General features: G+C 35.3%; 2 protein-coding genes and 1 pseudogene across 2 annotated transcripts; all 3 read left to right on the top strand.

Annotated features, from left to right (window-relative positions):
• The first annotated feature begins 1,551 nt into the window (after window positions 1-1,551).
• Window positions 1,552-2,482, top strand: LOC116640821 (annotated as a pseudogene).
• Window positions 2,483-9,357: 6,875 nt separating this feature from the next.
• LOC116640464 (olfactory receptor 4K13-like) lies at window positions 9,358-10,305 on the top strand. The gene has a single exon (XM_032417513.1). The coding sequence runs from the start codon at window positions 9,358-9,360 to the stop codon at window positions 10,303-10,305; it is 948 nt and encodes a 315-aa protein (XP_032273404.1).
• A 7,191-nt stretch (window positions 10,306-17,496) lies between these two features.
• On the top strand, window positions 17,497-18,324 carry LOC116640666 (olfactory receptor 4L1-like). Its single transcript, XM_032417808.1, has one exon. The coding sequence runs from the start codon at window positions 17,497-17,499 to the stop codon at window positions 18,322-18,324; it is 828 nt and encodes a 275-aa protein (XP_032273699.1).
• Window positions 18,325-23,691: the final 5,367 nt, after the last annotated feature.

Raw genomic sequence — 23,691 nt, forward strand, 5'->3', positions numbered from 1 at the left:
CTTGTTTGCAGATTTTCATAAACTGAATTGTACAGGATATGGTCCTTTGTGACTGGCTCCTTTCACACAGAATAATGTTTTTGAGTTCATTCATGTTGTAGCATGTCACAATACGTCATTCCTTTTTATTGTCAAACTGCATTCCATTGTATCCATGGTACTTTTGAAAAGCAACTATTGTATGTAATTCAAAATCAAGAGAAATATTGTTATATGTCACATTACAGTACTGTGTTACAATTAGCAATCTTTCATTTTTTAAATCATTCATGTCAACAAACAGATATCACAATATATGAGTATTTATAAAATATGTTTCTACAATTACAGCAATATACAAATACATATATAGCAATATAGTAATATACAAGAAAATAACCACAAATATAATTCTAAACAGAATTCATAGACTAGATTACAGCCTGAAAAGGGGCAATATTTATGCAAGCAATATTATGACTATTTAAGCACCTAAATAAAATACCACCAATAGATGGACACTGATTATTAATATCCTAATTGGTTTAAAATGAGGAATACACACCTCTTATTTTTCTTACCACTTGTGAATGATAATAAAAAAGAAAAATCATTGCAAAACTAAGAATCTGAAATGCAATTGCTTTATTTTTCTCATCTGTCAAATGAGTATGTCATACTGTATGTTCTACATGATCATTCCAGCTCTAGCATGCTTTGATTATACTGAGATATTCAAAATATTTTATATATTCTGATAAGTTTATATGAAAATATTTGTGGGCAGGATATCATTTGGCTATCATTCTGAGATCTGAGGGAAAAGTAGGTTATGGATACATGGCAAGCAAATAAACATGGATTAGTATCCATTAGTATTTAAGAACAGGGTGTGTAGCAGATTCAGGACTGGGATCCAACCAAGGGTGTACCTATGGGAATACCTCTATGTTAGGAGAATGCAGGATTCTTGTTTGAAACCCTAAACCAGTTTGGAACAAAGGTGCACAAGGGCACCAAAGCAGAACAGTGTAATAGAAATAAGTAAGGCACACATTTAGAAAACAAGACATAGAGATACCAACCAGGAAATAGGGATTCTACAGGAGCCAAAGGAAAGAAGCACTTGGCAAAAGCACTTTGCTTTGCGGGAATAAAGAGAAGTGATGAAAACCCAGCAACAAATCTAAACATTAGAGACAGTGCACCACAGCTAACTGAGAAAACAACACACCTGACAAATTTAATAATGGTTAAGTTTTGTTTTAATCAGGAAATTTCGACTATTCTTCAAGCAAAGTAGCCCAGACTCCTAGAGGAGCACAATTATATAGAAGCACATGGTAAAATGGGAATGAGAGTGTGGTTATGAGAACAATGTCTTAGGGAAGGATCAAGAAATGGAGGGTAGAAGGGTCAACTCAAAACATAAGACACTTACAGGACATGCATTTTTTTTCAGCTAGGCAAGTTTTGGATGTGGTAAATGTATTTATCTGGAGAAGAGCTATGGAGTAGATGAAAAGGTGGTTATAACAGATAATACTTTGTTATTCTGCAGACAGAGGAGAGATGGAGAGGGAGAACAGAACAGTGGTGACAGAATTCATCCTCCTTGGTCTAACCCAGTCTCAACATGCTCAACTCCTGGTCTTTGTGCTAGTCTTAGTTTTCTATCTCATCATCCTCCCTGGAAATTTCCTTATCATCCTCACCATCAGATCAGACCCTGGCCTCACAGCCCCCCTCTACTTCTTTCTCGGCAATTTGGCTTTCCTGGATGCATCCTATTTCTTCATTTGTGGCTCCCAGGATGCTGGCAGACTTCCTCTCTGAGAAGAAAATAATCTACAGAAGCTGCATCACTCAGCTCTTTTTCTTGCACTTCCTGGGGGCAGGGGAGATGTTTCTTCTTGTGATGGCCTTTGACTGCTACATCGCCATCTGTCATCCTTTGCACTATTCCACTGTCATGAACCCTAGAGTCTGCTACACCTTGCTGTTGGCTCTGTGGCTTGGGGGCTTTACTCATTCCATTGTATAAGCAGCCCTTATTCTCCACTTGCCCTTCTGTGGCCCAAACCAGCTAGATAACTTCTTCTGTGATGTGCCACAGGTCATCAAGCTGGCCTGCACAGACACTTTTGTGGTGGACCTCCTGATGGTCTCCAACAGTGGTCTGCTCACCCTGCTGTGCTTCCTGGGACTTCTGGCCTCCTATGCGGTCATCCTCTGCCGTGTGAAGGGACATTCCTCTGAAGGGAAGAACAAGGCCCTTTCTACATGTACCACACACATTATCATTGTGTTTCTGATATTTGGACCTGCCATCTTCATCTACACTCGCCCATTCAGAGCCTTCCCAGCTGACAAAGTGGTTTTTCTCTTTCATATAGTCATTTTTCCTTTGATGAACCCTGTGATTTATACTTTTTGCAACCAGGAAGTGAAAGCTTCCATGAAGAGGTTACTGAGTCGTCACATGGTTTGCCGAATGAAATAGAAGAATGGGACAACAAAGGAGAAAATCCAGTTGGAATTGATTAAATCAATTATTCATTAATGCACTAAATCAGTCAGTCATTTTAGCAAATACTACATTTATTAAGTACTTGCAATTTTTAGGCACTGTTCTAGCTATGTGAATAAGGCAGGTAAGATTCCAGGTCTCTTGGGGTTATATTCAAGTAGATAAACACAGATTAAACTATTAAACTGAAAACAGATCCAAAAGAGATAGTGCTCTGAAGCAAATAAAAAATAATGTTATGATAAAGTTTGACTGGGAGATGGTAGTTGCTTTTGGTTGTTAAGCAAGGTCTTTCAGAGCAGGGGTTAGTTGATAACCAGACAACTTGAAAGACACACCCATGGAATTACACAGGGACAGAAAATTCGAGAGAGAGAGGATAATTGGTACAAGGGTACAAAGATCTTATGAACTGGTACATTTCAAGACCACAAAAAGGAATGTAGTAGCTTGTCAAATATGTTGATATATATAAATAAGTATGTATTAAATACTGACTGTACAAAAAATAGTATGATGTCTTGTTAGGTGTATATATATAAATGCATGACAATGGTCCTGTAAAATGAGCGACGTGTAATAGGATTATTATTGATATGACTGGATTAAAATCTGCTTTCTTGTCAAATGTTTTATATTTATATTGTTTCACATTTTCTGCTTCTTTTGATTTAATTGATAAAGGCAACACAACTTTAATACTGTAGGATTTACCTGGACATATGGCCCTAGTGGTAAGGCTCCTTTCACTCTGTACTGTATCTGCTAGCATGCCTTTCCTGAACTAAGTTCACAAAAATTAGAACCCTCATGTCAATCAATAAGTAAGTAATATACACATGTTGGAATAAACTGCCTCTAGAACTTAGAGAGGACTACCAGACATTATGCTTTCTTCTTAGTGGTATAGTGATTGAGGTACAAGATGCAATACTTTAACTTTTAAGCTGATGTCTCAGCATACTTGCCCTATATAAACTCTCCAAAACTTCACAAATGTGGCAGGACCCTGCCATCTTCAATGAATGAGGTTTTTGTCCTCACACTTTATCCTTCACACTGATTTAATCTGGGAAGAAAAAATGTTGTTTTTCTTATGCTCTATCTTAGGAATATTGAAAATTTCACTTAATGCCCCTATAAGTAATTGTATATATATGTCCTTGACTAAAATTATTGGTCTGCTAGTAATCAACCATGATTACAGTGTTACAGTTAAATTAGACAGAGGTTTATTTTCTAGTGTAAAATAAATCATTTTAGTCCAATGTTGATATAGTAGTACCACAGTATCACCAGAGGCTCCAAAACCTCCTGTGTGTGTGGTTTTTTTTTTAATAATTTGTCACAAAATGTCTGTAAAAATTTCACACACCACACTTGTATTCCAGAAAGACTGAATAATAAAAGGATGTGTGCCATTATAGGTCCATTTTCCTTCCAATCCATTCTTTTCATTTCTACAAATTTGCTGTATTATAGGCAGCCCTTATCCATGAAGACTGAATTTCCAGGACCCTAAGTCACTTGACCTCCAGATGGTTACAAATGAGTGTCACTGTTAGATTAACATAGGGTGGGAGGAAAGGACAACAAAGAACACACACACACACACACACACACACACACACACACACACATTCACACTGCCTTAGCCCAAACATCTGCAGTACTTCTGTGGCTCACTCTGGAACTCAACAACACTTCCATGGCTCTAGCTCTCCTAGTGAAATGGGCCACAACACTTCTGACTTTTGTATATAAGCTGTTATAACCAGAATAATGGTCTCCCAAATAAGTCCACACCCTAACCAGAGAACTTGTGAATATGTTACCTTACATGGCAAAAAGAACTTTGGAGATATAATTGTTTATAAACCTTCAGATGGGGAGATTATCCTGGATAATCCGGGTGGACTCAATCTAACACGTGAGTATTTAAAAGCATTGAACCTTTCATGGATCCAGAGAAAGAAAAAAAAAAAAAGCCAGGAAGGATGAGACTTGAGGAGGCTTTAATGCACTGTTTCTGGCTTTGAAGAGGAAGAAGACATGATCAAGGAATATAGGCAATGCCTAGAAAGTGAGAATAATCCCTGACTAAAAATCAGCAAGGAAATGGAGATGATATTCTACAACCACCTGGAACTAAAGTTGGCCCATAGCCAGCATGAGTCTGGGAGCAGTTTCTCCCTCAAAGCCTCCAGTAAGGAATACTGTCCTGCCAACAACTTGATTGTATTCCAGTGACACCAATGTTGGATTGTGGACCTACACAACTATGAGATAATAAGTTTGAGTTGGATGAAGCCTCTATGTTTACAGAAACTTGTTAAGGGAGAAGAAGAAAATGGAACATATGGCCACACCCTTGGGCTGTGGTAAGACTGTGTCTTCTTCTCTTGTTCCCTCCAGCTTAGATTGAGGGTAGCTTCCAGTTGATGTTCATCTTTGGATTCCCTGAACATTTGCCGTTAGCATTTCAGCCTTATTGTCACTAGAGTAATTAAACTCCTTCTGTTTTATATGTGTACCATGTTTAACTGATAGCATTTGACTATAAATATTTACAGTACTTAATGTTAGTATAAAGACTAACACTTTCCCAATTAGATCTCAGAAAATATGGAGGTGGGGAGAGACAAAGGGCATAACTCTCCCAGGAGTCAGCCCCTATGAAGAATTTTTACCAAGTAGCTGCCTGATAATACTGTTTACTTTTATGTTATTGGCCACTTTTACTTGCAAGGAAGAATGCACAATGTCACTTAATGAATTCAGGTGTCTGTTACTAATGAAGAATGGGAGAAGGCTTCTCAGCAGTCTCTGCTACACGGTCTAGCCTCATTGCTAAACTAGTCACTGGTGAGGAAAATGAAGAACTGTGATTGGTTCAGGCTAGTGAGATGCAGCTTTGTGGATAGGTCTGGAGACTCCATGGATGTGCACAGACACCTGATCCCAAGAAAATCTGCTTTTCTTTCAAGAAAGAAGGAAGGGTCATGGTTGGGAAACTGCCATAGCCAGTTATCATCACTGTTAATTTAACATTGCTCTACAATTCTAGTTAATGAAATAAGGCACAAGAAATGTATTAGAAAAAATATTATTAATGTCTGTAGATCATTTATCAGTAACCCAAAACAAAGGAGACAATTAACTGGGAAAAAATTACAAATGAGATTTCTACAATGATACCATTTACAACTTAAACATGTAAAAAAAAAAAAAAGGAAACAATAGCAATTAAAACCAATTATGTTATAGAAAAGATCATATAAAGTACAGCATAAAAGTAGGAAATATGCAAAATTACATTTAACAAAAAAATGTGTTGATAATGAAGATGAGAAAATTTTATTGTGTTATAAAAGTAGCAGACATTTGTAATACTGTTCATTTTTTTCTACCTTTCTTATAAGTTTAATACTGTGATATCAAAATATCTTTGTAACTTGTTTTAACTTTAAAAAATAAATCTATTTAATTTAGAATAAAAAGATAAGAAGCTAGCCAAGAAAACTACGAATGAGTAAAGCAGTGAGAGCAGACTTGCCCTTCCATACATTAAATATGTTGTAAACATAATGAGTAGTAAAAGGCGTAGTACCTCCTCAAAAATTATCGGGAAAACAAAACAGTAAATGAGCATACCTGAAGAAGAGCCTGATCTATCGGCAAATTGAAAAGGTTATAAAGAAAGCATAACAAATTCTTAGTGGAATGAATTATTATTTAATTGCAAAGATGAAAAATTATCTCACATTATTTATCAATAAATTCCAAACAGATTAGAGTTTAAATATGAAAATTTCAGCCTTAATAAAATTTAGAATTAAAATAATCTAGAATATTTATATTTTCCTACATATCACATTTATCAATGCTTAATGTAGAAAACAAACTACAACAAAAGAATGAACATCATACAAATTCTCATAATTCAACTCTAGTCCTCTTTCCACTGACCACCTGAGTACTGAAAATTGTCTTTAAAGTATTATCAATTTTATGGATGAAAAATGGTGTCTCATTTCTGTAAAGTCAAAAGTGTATTTTAACATCCTAATTACTTTTTTACTACTAGTCTCTCAGGAATTTAAAACAATCAAATGAGTTTCCTCCTTTGGGCCTTCTACCAAGGGATACATTGATATACTGCTGTCTTCATTTGAAGTTCAGAGCAGAAAATAAAATCACTGGATGATGAAGATTAAGCATCCATTTCATATTGATGTTACTTCTGAAGTCCAAGTGCAAACCGGTAGGTTACATAATCCTGACCTGTTACTCTACCTTACATACCACATCTATCTCATTATTTTCATTAAAACCTTAAATGTGTCCATAAGTGATAAGTACAAATGCCAAAAAGATAACTAAAGGGAGGGCTGAAAGGGGAAAATTAAACTGGAATATACCTTATTTTGTCACAACTGGAAAAAAAATACAAAAATCAGAAACACCATACCAAGGACTACTGGAAATTAAGATAATCCAGCAATCCAGGCCAAGTAAATTATTCTTAGAGAAAAGAAATCTAGGTATGTTCAAATTGTTTGGCTATCCCATGATCTTATTCTTTGAATTATAGCAGAAATACAGAGAACGTTCCTTTGTTGTTTTTAGAAATGTAATTTTTTAAAAGAAATAAATGATAGAATTGCAAGGATAAAGTGCCTGATTCACGGCTTTGAAAATCACAGAATGTCACCACTCATAAAATATTGATGCTATCATTAACTTGTTAGGAATTATTAGAAAACCGTGTGAGAAAGTTTAACTTCCCTATGGCAACAGTCTGAAAATGGCCAAGTAAACACTCATTAAGAAAAAAAAAAATTAGAGATAGTATCTTGTCTAGGACTCTATCTCTGCCAGACCCATGTGCACCTGCAAATGTACTTATTGCATACTTCAGACAAATACAGAAGGTCCAGGGGCTACAGCTTAAGTCATTGTCTTATAGCAAGGGTATGAAGCACTAAGAAGAAATACACATTCACATCTGTGAATGAGAACTAACAAAGATTTCCATTTTCAGTTCTATTACCTTGTGAAAGAAGGAAGTTTTTATGCTACTCTGAATGATGGTGTCAAACATAATGGAAGATTATGAGCCATTTACAATAACTGTGTGTCTTAAGTGACAGTAACTATACATAGAAAAAAGAATACGATTAAATGTTTATTATGGTTATTTAGATATACTATATTTTTAAAAATTTGAACTGTGTAGGGCGCCTGGGTGGCTCAGTTGGTTAAGCGACTGCCTTCGGCTCAGGTCATGATCCTGGAGACCCTGGATCGAGTCCCGCATCAGGCTCCCTGCTCGGCAGGGAGTCTGCTTCTCCCTCTGACCCTCCCCCCTCTCATGTACTCACTCTCTCTCATTCTCTCTCTCTCAAATAAATAAATAAAATCTTTAAAAAAAAAAAAAAAAAAATTTGAACTGTGTAACTAAAAGGTGAAAATGTACCCCAAAACTATATATATTCTATTTTCTTTTCTGACAATCTGCATTAGTACTGGGTCTAGGCTCTCATAAAAGCAAGGAAAGGACTGGAGATGAACAAGCCTGGATTTAAGACTTGAAAAATAGAGCTACAATCAGGCAAACAGGAAGGTCTTTAAAAAGTGAATGTATATACAACGAGCACTGACCTATTCCTTTGATATGTGTGTATTTTTTAAAAGTTCATTTAGCTTAGCTGAATCCACCTCAGTCAGTAACATAGTATCTATGACTTTTTCTATTTTGGCAAAGTTAAAGGTTAAAAGAACTTTAAGGAAGTAACTGTGAGAAAGGATAGGTCCAAGGAGGCTAAGTAACCCAAGATGGCACTCTATTCAAACAATCCATCACATTTCAAATTTTTTAAAGTCATGTTTACAAAGGTAAATGATTCACCTTACCCTTTACCCCTCACTAATGGAGGAAAGTGGAACAAGACTACAATGGTCGGAAAAAAAAAAAAAAAGACTACCATGGTAAAGTTCACTAATCTTAATAATAGTGATTTAGATGTTTCTATACAATCATATATGAAAACATATGACTTAAAAACAGTTATCAGATAAAAATAGATTATTTAATTCAATTTTACAGCAATTGGCTAAGAATGCACAGATAGGACACACTTTATGTCTAATCATATGAAGAGTTAAGCACTATGTAGATGAGCATCTGTAGTTTTGAGAGTCATTCTGGGTCATTCAAGTCTAAAAAGCTTAATCTTTCTCAGTAATTGATTTTTTGTTTTGTTTTGTTTTTGTTTTTTTCTCAGTAATTGGTTTTGATCTCAGTTATAAGTGTCTCCACATATAACCTTCTATCAACAGTATGCTCATGGACTATATAATCAGTTCAGGAAGCATAATGCACATTATGTGATTTCAGCAATATTTAATATGGCAAACTTTTTACCACATACTGAGAATGTCACAAAAATGTGTCAGTAAATGCACTTCCTGAAAAAGATAAAAATCTATTTTTCTGATGCCTTCCAAAACTCTTTTCCATCATTCTAATAAGTTAAGTGTTCACATACAGTCTGATCTGCAGCTGAACAAGGGAGAGGTTTTCTCAATGTCCAACTGACCTTGCCCCTACTAACCAACACACACATTTCATTTAGTTGGCTCCATTCCCTTCACACTTTCTATTGTCATGTGGTCCTGTGAAATATCTCCTGCAAAATATCTATGAAGCAGTCATATTACCAACAGGGTTGTTTGCCTGCATGTGACACAGGATGTAAGCAAAGATCAGGTTTACTGATTTGTCAGTCTCTATGACATCCTGTTTTTTCCCTCATCTAGGCAACTTCTGACAAACGTACAAAAGGATGAATGTGGATCTCCCGAAAAACACATCAAGTGTTTCTGAGTTCATCTTGCTGGGACTTTCCAATTCTCAAGAAATTCAAATATTCCTTTTTGCAATCTTCTTTCTTGTCTATGTAGCCATCATAGTAGGAAACCTCCTCATTGTGATCTCTGTGATAGTTGACAACCATCTTCACTCCCCCATGTATTTCTTTCTGGCAAATTTATCATTTTTTGACTTCTGTCTTTCTTCTGCTGCAACTCCCAAAGTGACTGCAGACTTCCTTAGAAAACGCAAGACCATCTCCTTGTGGGGCTGCATGGCCCAGATGTTTTTTATGCACTTCTTTGGGGGTGGAGAGATGTCTCTTCTGATAGCTATGGCCATGGATAGGTATGTTGCCATATGCAAACCCTTGCACTATAAGACCATCATGAATCGCAGGGCACTCATTGTGTTTCTACTGCTCTCGTGGGCAATTGGGTTCATACATACCACCAGCCAGATGGTTTTCACTGTAGGTTTACCTTTCTGTGGTCCCAATGTTGTGGACAGCATTTTCTGTGACCTTCCCCTGATCATCAAGCTTGCCTGCACTGACACCTATATCCTAGAACTGTTGGTGATTGCAAACAGTGGACTCCTCTCCCTGGTCTGCTTCATTCTATTGCTCATATCCTATATTGTCATGCTGGTCACCATCTGGCAGCACTCCTCCACTGCATCCTCCAAAGCAGTGTCCACACTATCTGCTCACATCACTGTGGTCACTCTCTGCTTTGGCCCTGCTATCTTCATCTATGCTTTCCCATTCAATAGTTACTCTGTAGATAAGTTTCTTTCTGTGTTTTACTCTATAATCACCCCCCTCCTTAATCCAATTATTTATACTCTGAGGAATCAGGAAATGAAAGCAGCTATTAAGAGACTCAGCAGCCAGCATCTTGGTTCCTGGCTCACTTCCTAAATAATATCTATAACAACTGATTATTTGTGGTCTCTGCTATTTGGGGTTTTTGAGTCTCCAATATTTATTGGAATAACTACAATGAAAATATTAAATACTATCTATTTCCCTCAAAATTCATAGTATTAATGTCAGTTTTATTAAAAATTTAATGGAAAATGTTCATAACACAGATTCAATACATTAATAAATGTGCATTCATTAATTCCTTGTCCTTCCTTGTCTTAGAATTCAAGGAAACGGCGCCTGGGTGGCTCAGTTGGTTAAGCGACTGCCTTCGGCTCAGGTCATGATCCTGGAGTCCCAGGATCGAGTCCCACATCGGGCTCCCTGCTCAGCAGGGAGTCTGCTTCTCCCTCTGACCCTCCCCCCTCTCATGCTCTCTCTCTCATTCTCTCGCTCTTAAATAAATAAATAAAATCTTTAAAAAAAAAAAAGAATTCAAGGAAACAATGCTGATGAATGTTTAAAACACCTAATCATAAATATTATTACAAAAATTTTATAAAGTTTTAATGGCTCAGTATGTAAAAATAGGTAACTTTAGTATGACAACACACTATATGGTGTTTAGTATCAAATCTTTTTCCCTAAAACTGTATTTAGTAACTTAATAGGTGTTAAAATATCTGTCAATATTTGTCAACCATTATGAAGTCTTCACAGAGGAATTGTGATTTGAATGAGGGTAACATTCTCACAATAGCCTCAATACACTATATATTTAGTAGAAGGTAAAAATATGCCTAAAAATAAATATTTCCAACATATCTTTGAGTACTCAAATAGTTTTCAAAAAATCAATATCAACTGAAATATTAAAGATTAAAACCATGAACAGCTTAGTGTAGCTTGCTTTACCAGATCACATGGACACTCAATGCAACTGAATTTCATCATTCATAAAACATTAAAAAAATATTTACTAGGTACCAATCACTGTCTAAAGCAATACAGATACATGGTTATAGATACAGACCTGTTCCCTGTTCTGGAGAGAGTAACCAAGGGGAGGGATCTATGTTAGGCATGGTGGTCTCAGAAGACCACTTTAAGGGGAGACATTTATACCAACCAGTTAAGTAAGCTCTAGAATTAGAGCTTTGAGCAAAGAAAAGAGCATTCCAGGCAAAAGGGCCAGTGTAAACAGACACTGTGAAGTGAGAAAGAGTTTGTAAGTATTAAAGGTAGACCTTGGTGAAGGAAATTGATGAATAAAAGGGAGAAGATCTACGCTGAGATTTTATAGAAAGGAAAACCAGAATTTTCAGGCCTAGTAGATTCCTTTTTATTTTCAACATAAAGCCGTTAATGTGTTTTGAGAAAGAGAAGGATGGGATCCAGCATACATTATAGTATGTTATACCTCTGTCCTCTTAAGTAGAGAATATAATGTAGCTAAAGGGAAAGCAGAGGGAATAGTTAATGGACTGTTTCAGGTAGGAAGCCTGAATTTATTAATAATATAAATATTGAGTTTGTGGAATCTACAAAGACTTCCAAAGGCAATTAGAAGACCTAAAACTATTCATACATCTTGGAGACCAAGATGTCTTTTTATAAATTTTTTAAATGTCTCAGTTTTAAAAATATTTTAATATTTTATTATGAAAACTTTTATTTGAGTATAGTTGACATAAGTATTACATTAGTTTCAGGTGTACACAGTGATTTGAGAAATTGTATATATTATGCTGCTATGTTTACCAGAAGTATAATTCCATCTGTCACCATACAACACTACTACAATATCATTGACTATATTCTTTATGCTGTGCCTTTTATTCCTCTGACTTGTTCTTTCCATAACTGAAAGCCAGTGTATCTCCCACTCACCTTCACCTATTTTGCCCATCCCCCCACCTGCCTCACCTCTGGCAACCATCAGTTTGTTCTCTGTATTTATATATCTAATTCTGCTTTTTGTTTTTTTTGTTCATTTGTTTCGTGTGAAATCACATGGTATTTGTCTTTCTCTGACTCATTTCACCTAACATAACACCCTCTAGGTCCATCCATGTTGTTGCAAATGCAAGATTTCATTCTTTTTATGGTTGAGTAATATTCCATTGTGTATATATACCATATCTTCCTTATCCATTCATCTAGTGATGGACACTGGTTGCTTCCATATCTTGGTTATTGTAAATAATGCTTCAATAAATGTAGGGGTGCATATATCTTTTCAAATTAGTATTTTAATTTTCTTTGGTTAAATACCCAGCAGTGGAATTATTGGATCATATTGTAATTCTATTTTAAATTTTTTGAGGAATCTCCATATTGTTTTCCTTGGTGGCTGTACCAATTACATTCCCACCAAAAGAACATAAGAGTTCTTTATTCTCCACACCCTCACCAACACTTACTATGTTTTGCTTTTTTGATTCTAGACATTCTGACAAATGTAAGCTGGATGACATGTCACTGTGTTTTGATTTGCATTTCCCTAATGATTAGTCATATTGGGCATCTTTGCATGAGTCTTTTGACCATATGTATGGCTTCCCTCAAAAGATATCTATGCAGGTCCTCTGCCCATTTTTATTCAGATTGTTTTTTTGGTGTTGAGTTGTATACATTCTTTTTTTTTTTTTTTTAAGATTTTATTTATTTATTTGACAGAGACACAGTGAGAGGGAACACAAGCAGGGGGAGTGGGAGAGGAAGAAGCAGGCTTCCCGCGGAGCAGGGAGCCCAATGCAGGGCTCAATCCCAGGACCCTGGGACCATGACCTGAGCCGAAGGCAGACGCTTAACGACTGAGTCACCCAGGTGCCCCAAGTTGTATACATTCTTTATATATTTTGGATATCAACCCCTTATCAGATATATCACTCCCAAATATCTTCCCCCATTCAGTAGGTTACCTTTTTGTATTGCTGATGGTGTCCTTTGCTGTGCAAAAGCTTTGAAATATACCTTGAATATCAAACTTACGTATTTTCCCTTCTTATCCCCCTTTTTCTTCCTTTTTAAGTATATCTGCCCTACTTGAGTTTGGCCCTAGACCATGTACTCCTAACAGTTCAGCTTTATCTTGAAAAATTCTATGCATACCATCCTTACCAACTGATTTGGGTAATCAAGTCAGGACATCCAATATTGTTCTAATATTATCTTCCTAATCTCTATATTAAAGAATCCTTTTCTTTCTTGCATCTCAAATACCACACTAAACTGAAAAAACAGCAGAAATTTTTAAAAGACTTATTTTTCATGGCAATTCTAATTGCTAGTGGCTGCGTGGGTAAAATAAATCTTAAAAAATGTTAACTAAATTGAATTTATTAAATAAAAAAAATTCCTAGGCTCAGTCAGAAAGAGTGAGAAATCTATTAGGAATGTCTTCTATGGACTTTGGAAATGAATGTGGCACCACATTTATCATACATGTACTCCCCTCACTTTCTTGTAATCTTTTAAAGAGCATTCCAATTAAACAAACATGGAAGAGTTAAAGTAGGAGGAAACAGAAAAATTTCTGTAGCAAATGAACTCATGTGCAATCATACATTGTTACACTGCTAGCCTTTAGTATTTTACTTATCTACATTGTTTTACTATAAAAGTTTTACTATAGTTGCCTCCATGATCTCCCTTTCATAGTCTTGAGTCATAATCAAGTTCTACATAATTGTAAAGGACTAGAGAATTCTAAATCTTTAGAATGGTTGGTTGATTGCTAAACTCCACTAACTAATCATTTATTGCTTACCATGATGAAAGCCTCTCCTTTTTGCTCATTCTTATGTGTGCTGGTTCACTTGCTCTCTTACTCTCTCTCCTCGCTCTCTTCTCTCCCCTTCTACAGTAAAATGAGATTTTTTTTTCTGTTAAGAACTGGTCTATAGTATATGAATTTCCTTATATGCCTTGCTCAGTGTAGACTATTTTAATTTTACTTGAATAAATGCAATTACTAATTATAAATATTGAGATTGATGAAATCTAATTAACAGAATTATAATTTCCTCAAGTCTATCATTTATGATAGATCATTTTCTATAAATGTGCTCATCCTTCCCCAACCAAAACACTTGAGTTAGTGCTTTTTCTGGAAAGCACTTACTAGAGAAAGTTCACATGGCTGATACTTGGTGAATTCACAATCCACTTAAATAATGAGAGAAGTCCTTGTTCTGAACTCTTGGCAACACTAGCATGTTTATTTTAATAATTCCCTTTAGGGAACTGATCACCAGCCTGCATCTTATTTATGTTTCTTGTCCTTTATTCTTTTTTCTTTTTTTGTACCTGCGAATCACTGTCCTGTATATTCATGAAGGCAAAAAAAGATAAACAATATATATTCAGGATCTAACTGTATCTGCACGTTTTTGAAGAGGCCACTCCTCAGAACTGGTAGGTTTAAATAGCAGTGCTAACAAAATCTGCAAATGTATACTTTAATAAAGGAGAAGATGTTTTATAAGAAACTTAGAACTGAATGAAAACCACATTATTCCGATCATGAGGGCAACAGTAAAAGGTAATTTTGGTCAACTAGCAACTAAAGAATGTATCTAGTTTCAGTAAGAACAAGAGCCACATTCCTGATTTGAGGGGTCAGTTTTATAGTTTGAGTTTGTATTTTGGGAACATAAACTTAAATTAGTTATCCCTATGGGATAAAAAGACAATTTAGAACATTAAAATAATGGAAAAATTAGGTTCTTCCTTGGCTAAGTATAGCATCTGTGATAAGTCTGAAACATAAAATAATAAAGTCTCATATCAAGAAACTGAGAAACACTGATTTCCTATTACTTAACCTCTGTTATTACTTTCCCACACTGAGTATTTATTTCATCACAGAAAACACATGAAATAAGTGAGATAAATTATTAATTTAAATCAATTAAAAAAATTTCCACTCAAGTACATTTATTTTGTTCCCTGAAGTCATATAACATTTCATTCAATGTAATTACCTAATTGTACTGCTAATAAATTTCTTTGGTAATTTTGCAACCCAAGGACTATTTCCTATTCTTCTAAACCCACTGGCCTTTTTTCTACCTACATTTAAAGCAATTAATTTTAGTATTTTAAACTTGATCAATATATGAGAACAAAGCTCTTTGTGTATCTATAATGCTGAGCCTTTTTCTATTAAATGTACAAGTTTATTTTTTAATTAGAAAATATTTATACTGGTTATTCTGACAGCAAATCTGACTTTTACATTCCAAACATTTTTTTGTGGTCAGTGACTATTACCCGTGCATGAGGTTATCTAATCTATACATGACTTAATCCTCTCATAAAAAAGATTCATAAAAAAAACCCTCAAGATCAATAAAAACTGTACAGCTTTTATTCTTATTAAAAGAACTGTCAGTTATGTATTTCCACATACACTGTTTAAGTGCTTTTGTGTAAATGTATAGAAAAGACCTTATTACTAAATATAGACACACAGTATTGGACATCCCATAGCATTTTTTTCCCTAGGCAAGCAACCACAATTGAAAAGAGTGCACTCATTTTTCATCCTTAAGTCACATAAATGTCACAGAAAGAGCTAGGCTCTCCAGTCATGGATTATCCATCCCATTCTCAGACAAAGTTCCTGCTAGAGAGAAACCAAACCATGTTGATTCATTTTTTTTTTTAAATAAAATATTCAATGCAGTTGGCTTTGCTTTTTTGATTCACATTTATTCAATTATTTTTTCATTTCTTTTCAGTTCACTGTATTTGTATGATATACACCACTCAAAAGTTTAAATTTTCCATTTGAGGCTTAACTGTGGCTTAAGTTAGGAAAAATTCTTTTCTTTTTCATACTCAACTTATTTTTACTTGTGTCTGAGTAGAAAAAATAAATATTTTAAAGATATTTCATCTTTATTTGTACATATCAATATGTACAAGTTGTCATATTGAATGATTTCATCTATAATAACATATTGGAATCCATCTATATGTACACTTGGCTGGATATATTTTATAGAGACTCGTAAAATTCCAAAAATCCTAAATTAATAAATATTGGTTTTTGCTCATAATTTTCCAATTTTACTTATCAAACTATAAAAATTACTTTTATAATTCTCAAGATTTTTCCTTCAGTATTTTGAGACTGAGGACCGCACAGTTTTGAAACTATGCATAACTAGTATGTGACTCAATTACTACATGAAATAGAATACCAACGATGATAATAAATCTTTATAATGAAGACAACTAGGTAATTATATCATTCAAATTTAATAGAGAAAAATATATTCATTTAGACTAAGTCTTCTTTACCAAGTCTTCCATAGTAAAATTCTTCTATGGTTCTTATTGGTTTGGGTATCTTTATAGTCACCAGAAAATGAGATAATGCTAAAAACAGAATTTTGTAAATGCACATACATAATACCTATGGGTATACAATGAAATACACAAATATATTCCATATGTGTTATCCTTGGGAGTCTCATAACAATCTGTGAGGTTGAAGAGTAGGTATTAGTTTATGCATATAGAAAAATAAAATCAATGTTCAAAAGAGTTAAGAGTATATTTCCCTAGTAAATGTAGAAGGCAGGACTAGAATGTAAATCTAGGCTCTTGGTTCAAATTTTCTTCTTTTTCCCTTATTCTTATAGTTGGGCTAAACAATAACATCTGAATATTTCATGAACTATTAAGCCAAAAATGTATATTCAGAGTAGATTTTCCACAATCTGTTCTGGAGCTCCAGAACTAGAACGTATGTATTTGCGTTTATGTGTATACGTGTAATTCTGTATCTGTGTCTGTGTGGTTGGTGTGTATCAGTAATAGTTTTTCAAAAAGAAGAAAACAAGAAAAAAAAGTTGGGACTAAAACATCTAAATAAAAAAGTATATAAAAGTGATCTATCAGTGTCAGTTCAATATGGGAACACACACAAAGTACAAGTGTCAAAGACATGTGAACCAGTAGAAGAGTCAAGAATCACTCTGCACACAAGTATGAAATATCAGAGGAAAGCACTGGGTACAAAGAAGATAAGCTTGCAGGAACCAAGGAAACATAAACCTACTTGTAAAAAATCTGCTGTATTTTTCAGAAATGTCCATCTGCTCTCTATATATATGAATCAAATACTACTTTCTATATGGTAATATCTTCAAAACTATCACAGGTTAACTTGTCACTTTTTCCAGATTTTCTACATTTTAATGACTTTCTGAAAACCCCTACATAGACTAGATGGATATGATGAATAGCTCAATGGTAATGGAGTTTCTTTTGTTAGGACTCACCAACACTTGGGAACTTGAAATTTTCTTTTTTTTCATATTTTTGTTGGCCTATGTAGCAATTATGGCAGGAAACCTTCTCATCGTGGTCACTGTAACCTTTGACTCACTTCTGTACTCCACACCACTGTACTTCCTCCTTGGAAATCTCTCCTTCCTGGATATGTCTATTTCCACAGTCACAACCCCTAAGATGGTCACAGATTTCCTCAAGGAGAATAAAACTATTTCTTTGTGGGGCTGTATGGCTCAGATGTTCTTCCTCCACTTTTTAGGAGGCAGTGAGATGACTCTTCTCATAGTTATGGCTGTTGATCAGTATATTGCAATATGCAAACCTCTTCACTACACATCCATCATGAATCGCTGGGTCCGCATGGGCTCTGTGCTGCTATCATGGGCTGTTGGTTTTGTGTATACAATGAGCCAGATGGTTTTTACTATCACCTTGCCCTTCTGTGGCCCTAACATAGTAGACGATATTTTTTGTGACCTTCCCCGTGTTCTAAAACTTGCCTGCACTGAGACATACATTCTGGAGTTGCTGGTAATTGTTGACAGTGGACTGTTGTCTTTCATCTGCTTCATACTCCTGCTCATTTCCTACACTGTCATTCTGGTAACTGTCCGATGTCGATCCTCTGGTGGACTCTCCAAGGCTCTGTCCACATTGTCTGCTCACATTACTGTAGTCACTCTGTTCTTTGGGCCAATTATCTTCATTTACACTTGGCCATTCAGGGGCTTTTCAGTGGATAAATTTCTTCCTGTGTTTTAGTCAATTATTACACCTTTACTGAACCCCATCATTTATACTCTGAGAAATCAGGAGATGAAAGCAGCCATTAGTAGACTGAGGACCAAACACATCCTCAGAATAAATTGGTATTAATTTGTTTTGTTTGTAGATTTTTAAAAATATTCATAATGTATACTGAAATTATCAAATGCTTGTTCCATCATTACATTTACAGGACATGTTTGGTTTTTTTGCAAATATACTTCTTTTAGTTGAAATTTAATCCATTTGGAGTTAATAATATTTTTAATGTAATAAAGAATTAAAGAGAAAAAAAGCCAGTCCACTAACTATAGTTGAAAACCCAGAAATTTTAAAGACTAAATTCCATTAAATAAAGAGAAATCATGGTCCGGGAGTGCACAAAGTGTTGTAGGGATCTCCTGCATCACATTGGGAGAGAAAGTTCCCCTTCCTGGAGTATATTTGGAAGGGGGTATATTGCCTCTCCAAGGACAAAAGACCTTGCAGGTGCCAGCAAACAGTCTTTCACTGGCAGGGGACAGAGGTATGCACAGAGGCTGGATAACCTGGTCGCTGTTTTTCGCTGTGCTACACCATAGATTCTGTGTACAACACAGGAGTTGTTGTTGTTTTTTGTTTTGTTTTTTTTTTTTTGAGTCATCCTAAGGACACCAGACACAGGATGGGCAGACTCTTCTCTGGAGGAAAGGAATGGGTCTGCTCGGTGCCAAATCCCTTAAGATTTGGAGTCTTGAATCCCAGCCACAGGCCAAAGATAAAACGCAGGAGAGCTGTAGTGCTCAGTGCTCGGTGCATTGATGGCCATCGCTATTCTTTGAGGGTTTCCTGAACAGCAGGGGGTGTGAGATCCCCTGTCTGGGGTCAAGACAGTGGGATGACACCATTTCCCCCCTCACCATCAACACTGTAGGACTTCAGAGAGCAACATAGCGGCCCTCAGTGAATGTGGGACCCCCTTACACCAAACCCTGTGCCCCTGTGTCTCGCAAGTGCATATATCCTAGGGCAGGTCTGACTCTAAGCCAGCATGGTGGGTCTCTCCCCTAGAAGGCCAGCACAAGCAGCACCCCTTCTCCTGATGGATTTAAGCTTTACTTGCTGTTCTTTATTCCAGCTCCTTTAGGTGTAAGGTTAGGTTGTATATTTGAGACTTTTCTTGCTTCTTGAGGAAGGCCTGTATTGCTATACACTTCCCTCTTAGGACTGCCTTTGCTGCATCCCAAAGGTTTTTGACTGTCATTTTCATTTTCATTTGCTTCCACGTATTTTTTTAAATTCTTCTTTAATTTCCTGCTTAATCCATTCACACTTTTTTAAAAATTTCCACTTAGATTTTTTTAATTTTTAAAAATTTTTTCCAGAGGTTTGATCTTATTTTATTTTTTATTTAAATTCAATTAGCCATGGTATAGTACATCATTAGTTTTTGATATAATGTTCAATGATTCATTAGTTGAGTATAAAACCCAATGCTCATCATATCACATGCCCTCTTTAATTCTTTTAAAAAAATTTATTTATTTTTAGAAAGAGAGCACATGAGTGAGCGGAGGGGCAGAGGGAGAGGGAGAGAGAGATTCTTGAGCAGACTCTGCACTTAATGCACAGCCCAACGTGGGGCTGGATCTCGTGACCCTGAGGTCATGACCTGAGCTGAAGTCAAGATTCAGACACTTAACCGACTAAGCCACTGAGGCAACCCAACTCATTCATTCTTTAGTAAGATGTTCTTCAACCTCCATGTATTTGTGGTCCTTCAAATTTTTTCTTGTGGCTGACTTCAAGTTTCATAGCATTGTGGTCTGAAAATATGCATGGTATCATCTCAATCTTTTTGTAGGGGTTGAGGCCTGATTTGTGTCCCAACACGCGATCTATTCTGGAGAATGTTCCATGTGCACTCAAAAAGAATGTGTATTCTGCTACTTTAGGATGAAATGCTCTGTATATATCTGTTAATCTGGTCCACTGTGTCATTCAAACCCCTCATTTCCTCTTTGATCTTCTGCTTAGATGATCTGTCCATTGCTACTATTATTGTATTATTATCAATGAGTTTGTTTAAGTTTGTTACTAATTGACTTATATATTTGGCTGCTCCCAAGTTAGGGGCATAAATATTTATAATTGCTAGATCTTCTTGTTGGATAGACCCCTTTATTATGATATAGTGCCCTTCTTCATCTCTTATTAAAAGTCTTTGGTTTAAAATCCAGTTTGTCTGATATAAGGATGGATACTCTCCAGCTTTCTTTTGATGTCCATTAGCATGATAAATGGTTCTCTACTTCCAGTCTGGAGGTGTTAAAAAGAGGTCATACGCTGTCCAGGGCCTGGCACTTCAGGAAGTGTTTCTGGTGTATGCTGTGTGCACTCTGCTGTTGTGTTTTGGCTGCTCTTTCCCACTGTTCTATCCTCTACAGCATTCTTCCTTTCTTATAGTGAGGAGTGTGTGGACCTTCAACTAGGTGTGCTTTGATTTGTTTGTTAATATTAGTCTTGCAACTGCCACAATCTCTCCCTCCAGTTGCGCAGATTCCTTTCTTAATCCTCAGACCATATTCCTAGTTGTTCAAAATAGTTTGATGTTGATCCAGCTGTGCTCGAGGAGCAAGGAAAAGCTCAGGGTTCCCCTAGTACCTCACCATTTAACTCCTCCCCTCCTACTATTTTTCTTCTAAATTCTTGACTGCAATTCTCTTCAAATAGTCACTCATTCTAAATGTATTTACTATTTCCCTTTAAATATGCCACTTCTTTATAAAATAGGAACCACTGTTCTATGAATTACATGATTTCATTTACAAAATGCCATTCTATGTCCTTTTCCTCTAAATACAATTCATATTGTTTTATATATAGAGAGAGAGTTCTTACTTCAAAGCACTGATATTATTCAGTAGTACAAATAACTCACTTTACTGTCTATTCACCAAATGATGGACAGCTAAACTGCTTATGATTTCCTATTACCATATACGATTTCATGATTAATAACTGTCCAACAGCTCTATGTAGGTGTAAGAATTTCTCTAAGATAAACACCCCGAAGTGAAAAGAACTGGGCAATAAAGCATTTATCCACTTATTTTCATGAAATATTACAGACTACTTTCCAGAATGACTCTAATTCCACCTATAGAACAAGATCCATTGCTCATATCCCCACTACAAAATTTAGCATAATTTGCCTTTCTAAATTTTTGTTTCCATATAAAATAATATCATGTTGCTTTAATTCACCTTCTTTTGGTTATCAATGAATTTGGAGCCCCTCTCATACCTATTAGCTTTTCAACTTTTCTATGAACTACTCTAATCTTGGCCCACTTAAAATGGTTTTTCTGTGCTCTTCTTGTTGATTTGCATCCTGTGCATCTGTACTGTTCAAGACATTACCTAGTAACACATATCTGTTTAAATTCTAATTTGAACAAATTAAAATAAATAAAAGTGAAATTTTAGTTCCTCACATCAGTCTCATTCAGGTGTTCAATAGCAATTGACAAGAACAAGAACAAGACAGATATACAACATTTTCATCATTATAGAAAGTTCCTTTGGGCAGCAGTGATCTAGATATTGATCCCTTGTTAATTTAATATATTACAAATATTTCTGTTGAATTTGTCATTTGTACACCAATCTCTAGTTTCCTTGACAGGAAAAAAAAGTTTACTATTTGTATTCTGAAATTTAATAAAAGCTTACCTTTTCATTCATTTTTAAAAGATTTCCTTATAAGATATCCTTCTTAAAACATAAGTTACAAAAATATTCTTCAATATTTTCTTATTATCATATCACATTTTTCACATTTTGTTGTTAAATATTTCTGGAGCCCACCTTTATGTATTGGGAAGGTAGGAACCCAACTTTATTTTTCTCCTTTTAGTAAACCACTAGTCTCAGCACCAGCTACAAATTAATGTGTCCTTTCTCCATTATTTTGCTTGGCCATCACATAGGTGTGTGTGTGTCTGTGTATACACATACTTGCACACATTATACATCATATGTGTATATCACATATGTATTACACATATGTACATTTCATATATGTACATATTTATATGTGTGCATGTATCTCAGAATATATATACATGCATATAAACATATATGATTTCAGTTTTCTATTCACTTCCATTTTTTGTCTTTCATTTTACCATTACCATAGTGTTTTGGCATCACTTGGCATATAGCTTAATACCTAGTTATTTTCAACTTGCAAATATCATTTTGCTTTAAGTTTGCCTACTATAGATAATTAACACTTTTGTTTTTGCTATTAATATTCAATATTGGTTTTATATGTATATAAGGTATATAGATAGGTAAGTATATTAAATTATATTTACATGTATATAAACTATATATGAATACATATAAATATATGCATGTTACATATGTAATATACATACATGTATAATTTTATTTCTGAACTTTGAGAGTAAGTTATAGACATAGTGTTCTTTTACCCCTAGCTGCCTCGGTATATATTTCCTAAAACAATGTAATTTTCAAATTTGCAAATCAACATTAATATGATATGAATATCTAATCTATCGATCTTATTTAATTTTTTTGCCAATTATGTGAATAATGTCCTTTCAGAAAAGGAAGTCTCTGGTCCAGGACCAATCCAGGATCACAAGTTGTATACTGCCATGTCTTCAACAATTCCTCAATCTTTGTTTAACTTCCACTCACTGTTTGTAGGTAACCAAACTCATTGTTTAGTGGTTTGTTGCCTATGTTTCATTTTGCACAAATGTTCAGGTATATGGCTCCTTCCCCTCTTATTTTCCCTTTTGCTTGCTTCCTATACACATTATTTTAGTCTTTTCACTTAACTCTGTATCCTGAAAAATCAGGTTGTATGACCGCCATATCAGGTCATAAACATCTTCCTCTTTCTTCATCATAGCTGTGTATCTCAAATATCCTAATAAATACGAAAGTAAAGCAGAAGGGGCGCCTGGGTGGCTCAGTTGGTTAAGCGACTACCTTCGGCACAGGTCATGATCCTGGAGTCCTGGGATCGAGTCCCACATTGGGCTCCCTGCTCAGCAGGTAGTCTGCTTCTCCCTCTGACCCTCCTCCCTCTCATGCTCTCTGTCTCTCATTCTCTCTCAAATAAAATAAATAAATAAATAAATAAATAAATAAATAAATAAAATCTTTAAAAAAAAAAAGTAAGTAAAGCAAAGCAGAGAAGGAACAAAGGGACACAATTCGAATGCTCTCTGGCAGCAAATCACACAACCCTAGCAAGCCCTCATTTGCCTGGGACTAAAGTATTCATGTTAGATCAGTGCTACCATATGCTTTGCCAGGATATTCTCATAATTTTTATTCTAG

This window comes from Phoca vitulina, unplaced genomic scaffold, assembly GCF_004348235.1.
Source record: "Phoca vitulina isolate PV1807 unplaced genomic scaffold, GSC_HSeal_1.0 scaffold20, whole genome shotgun sequence".
Taxonomy (NCBI): domain Eukaryota; kingdom Metazoa; phylum Chordata; class Mammalia; order Carnivora; family Phocidae; genus Phoca; species Phoca vitulina.

What these genes read in the sequence shown, in the direction of transcription:
- LOC116640464 (XM_032417513.1), top strand. Translation starts at nt 9,358, where the DNA reads ATGAATGTGGATCTCCCGAAAAACACATCAAGTGTTTCTGAGTTCATC.
- LOC116640666 (XM_032417808.1), top strand. Translation starts at nt 17,497, where the DNA reads ATGGATATGATGAATAGCTCAATGGTAATGGAGTTTCTTTTGTTAGGA.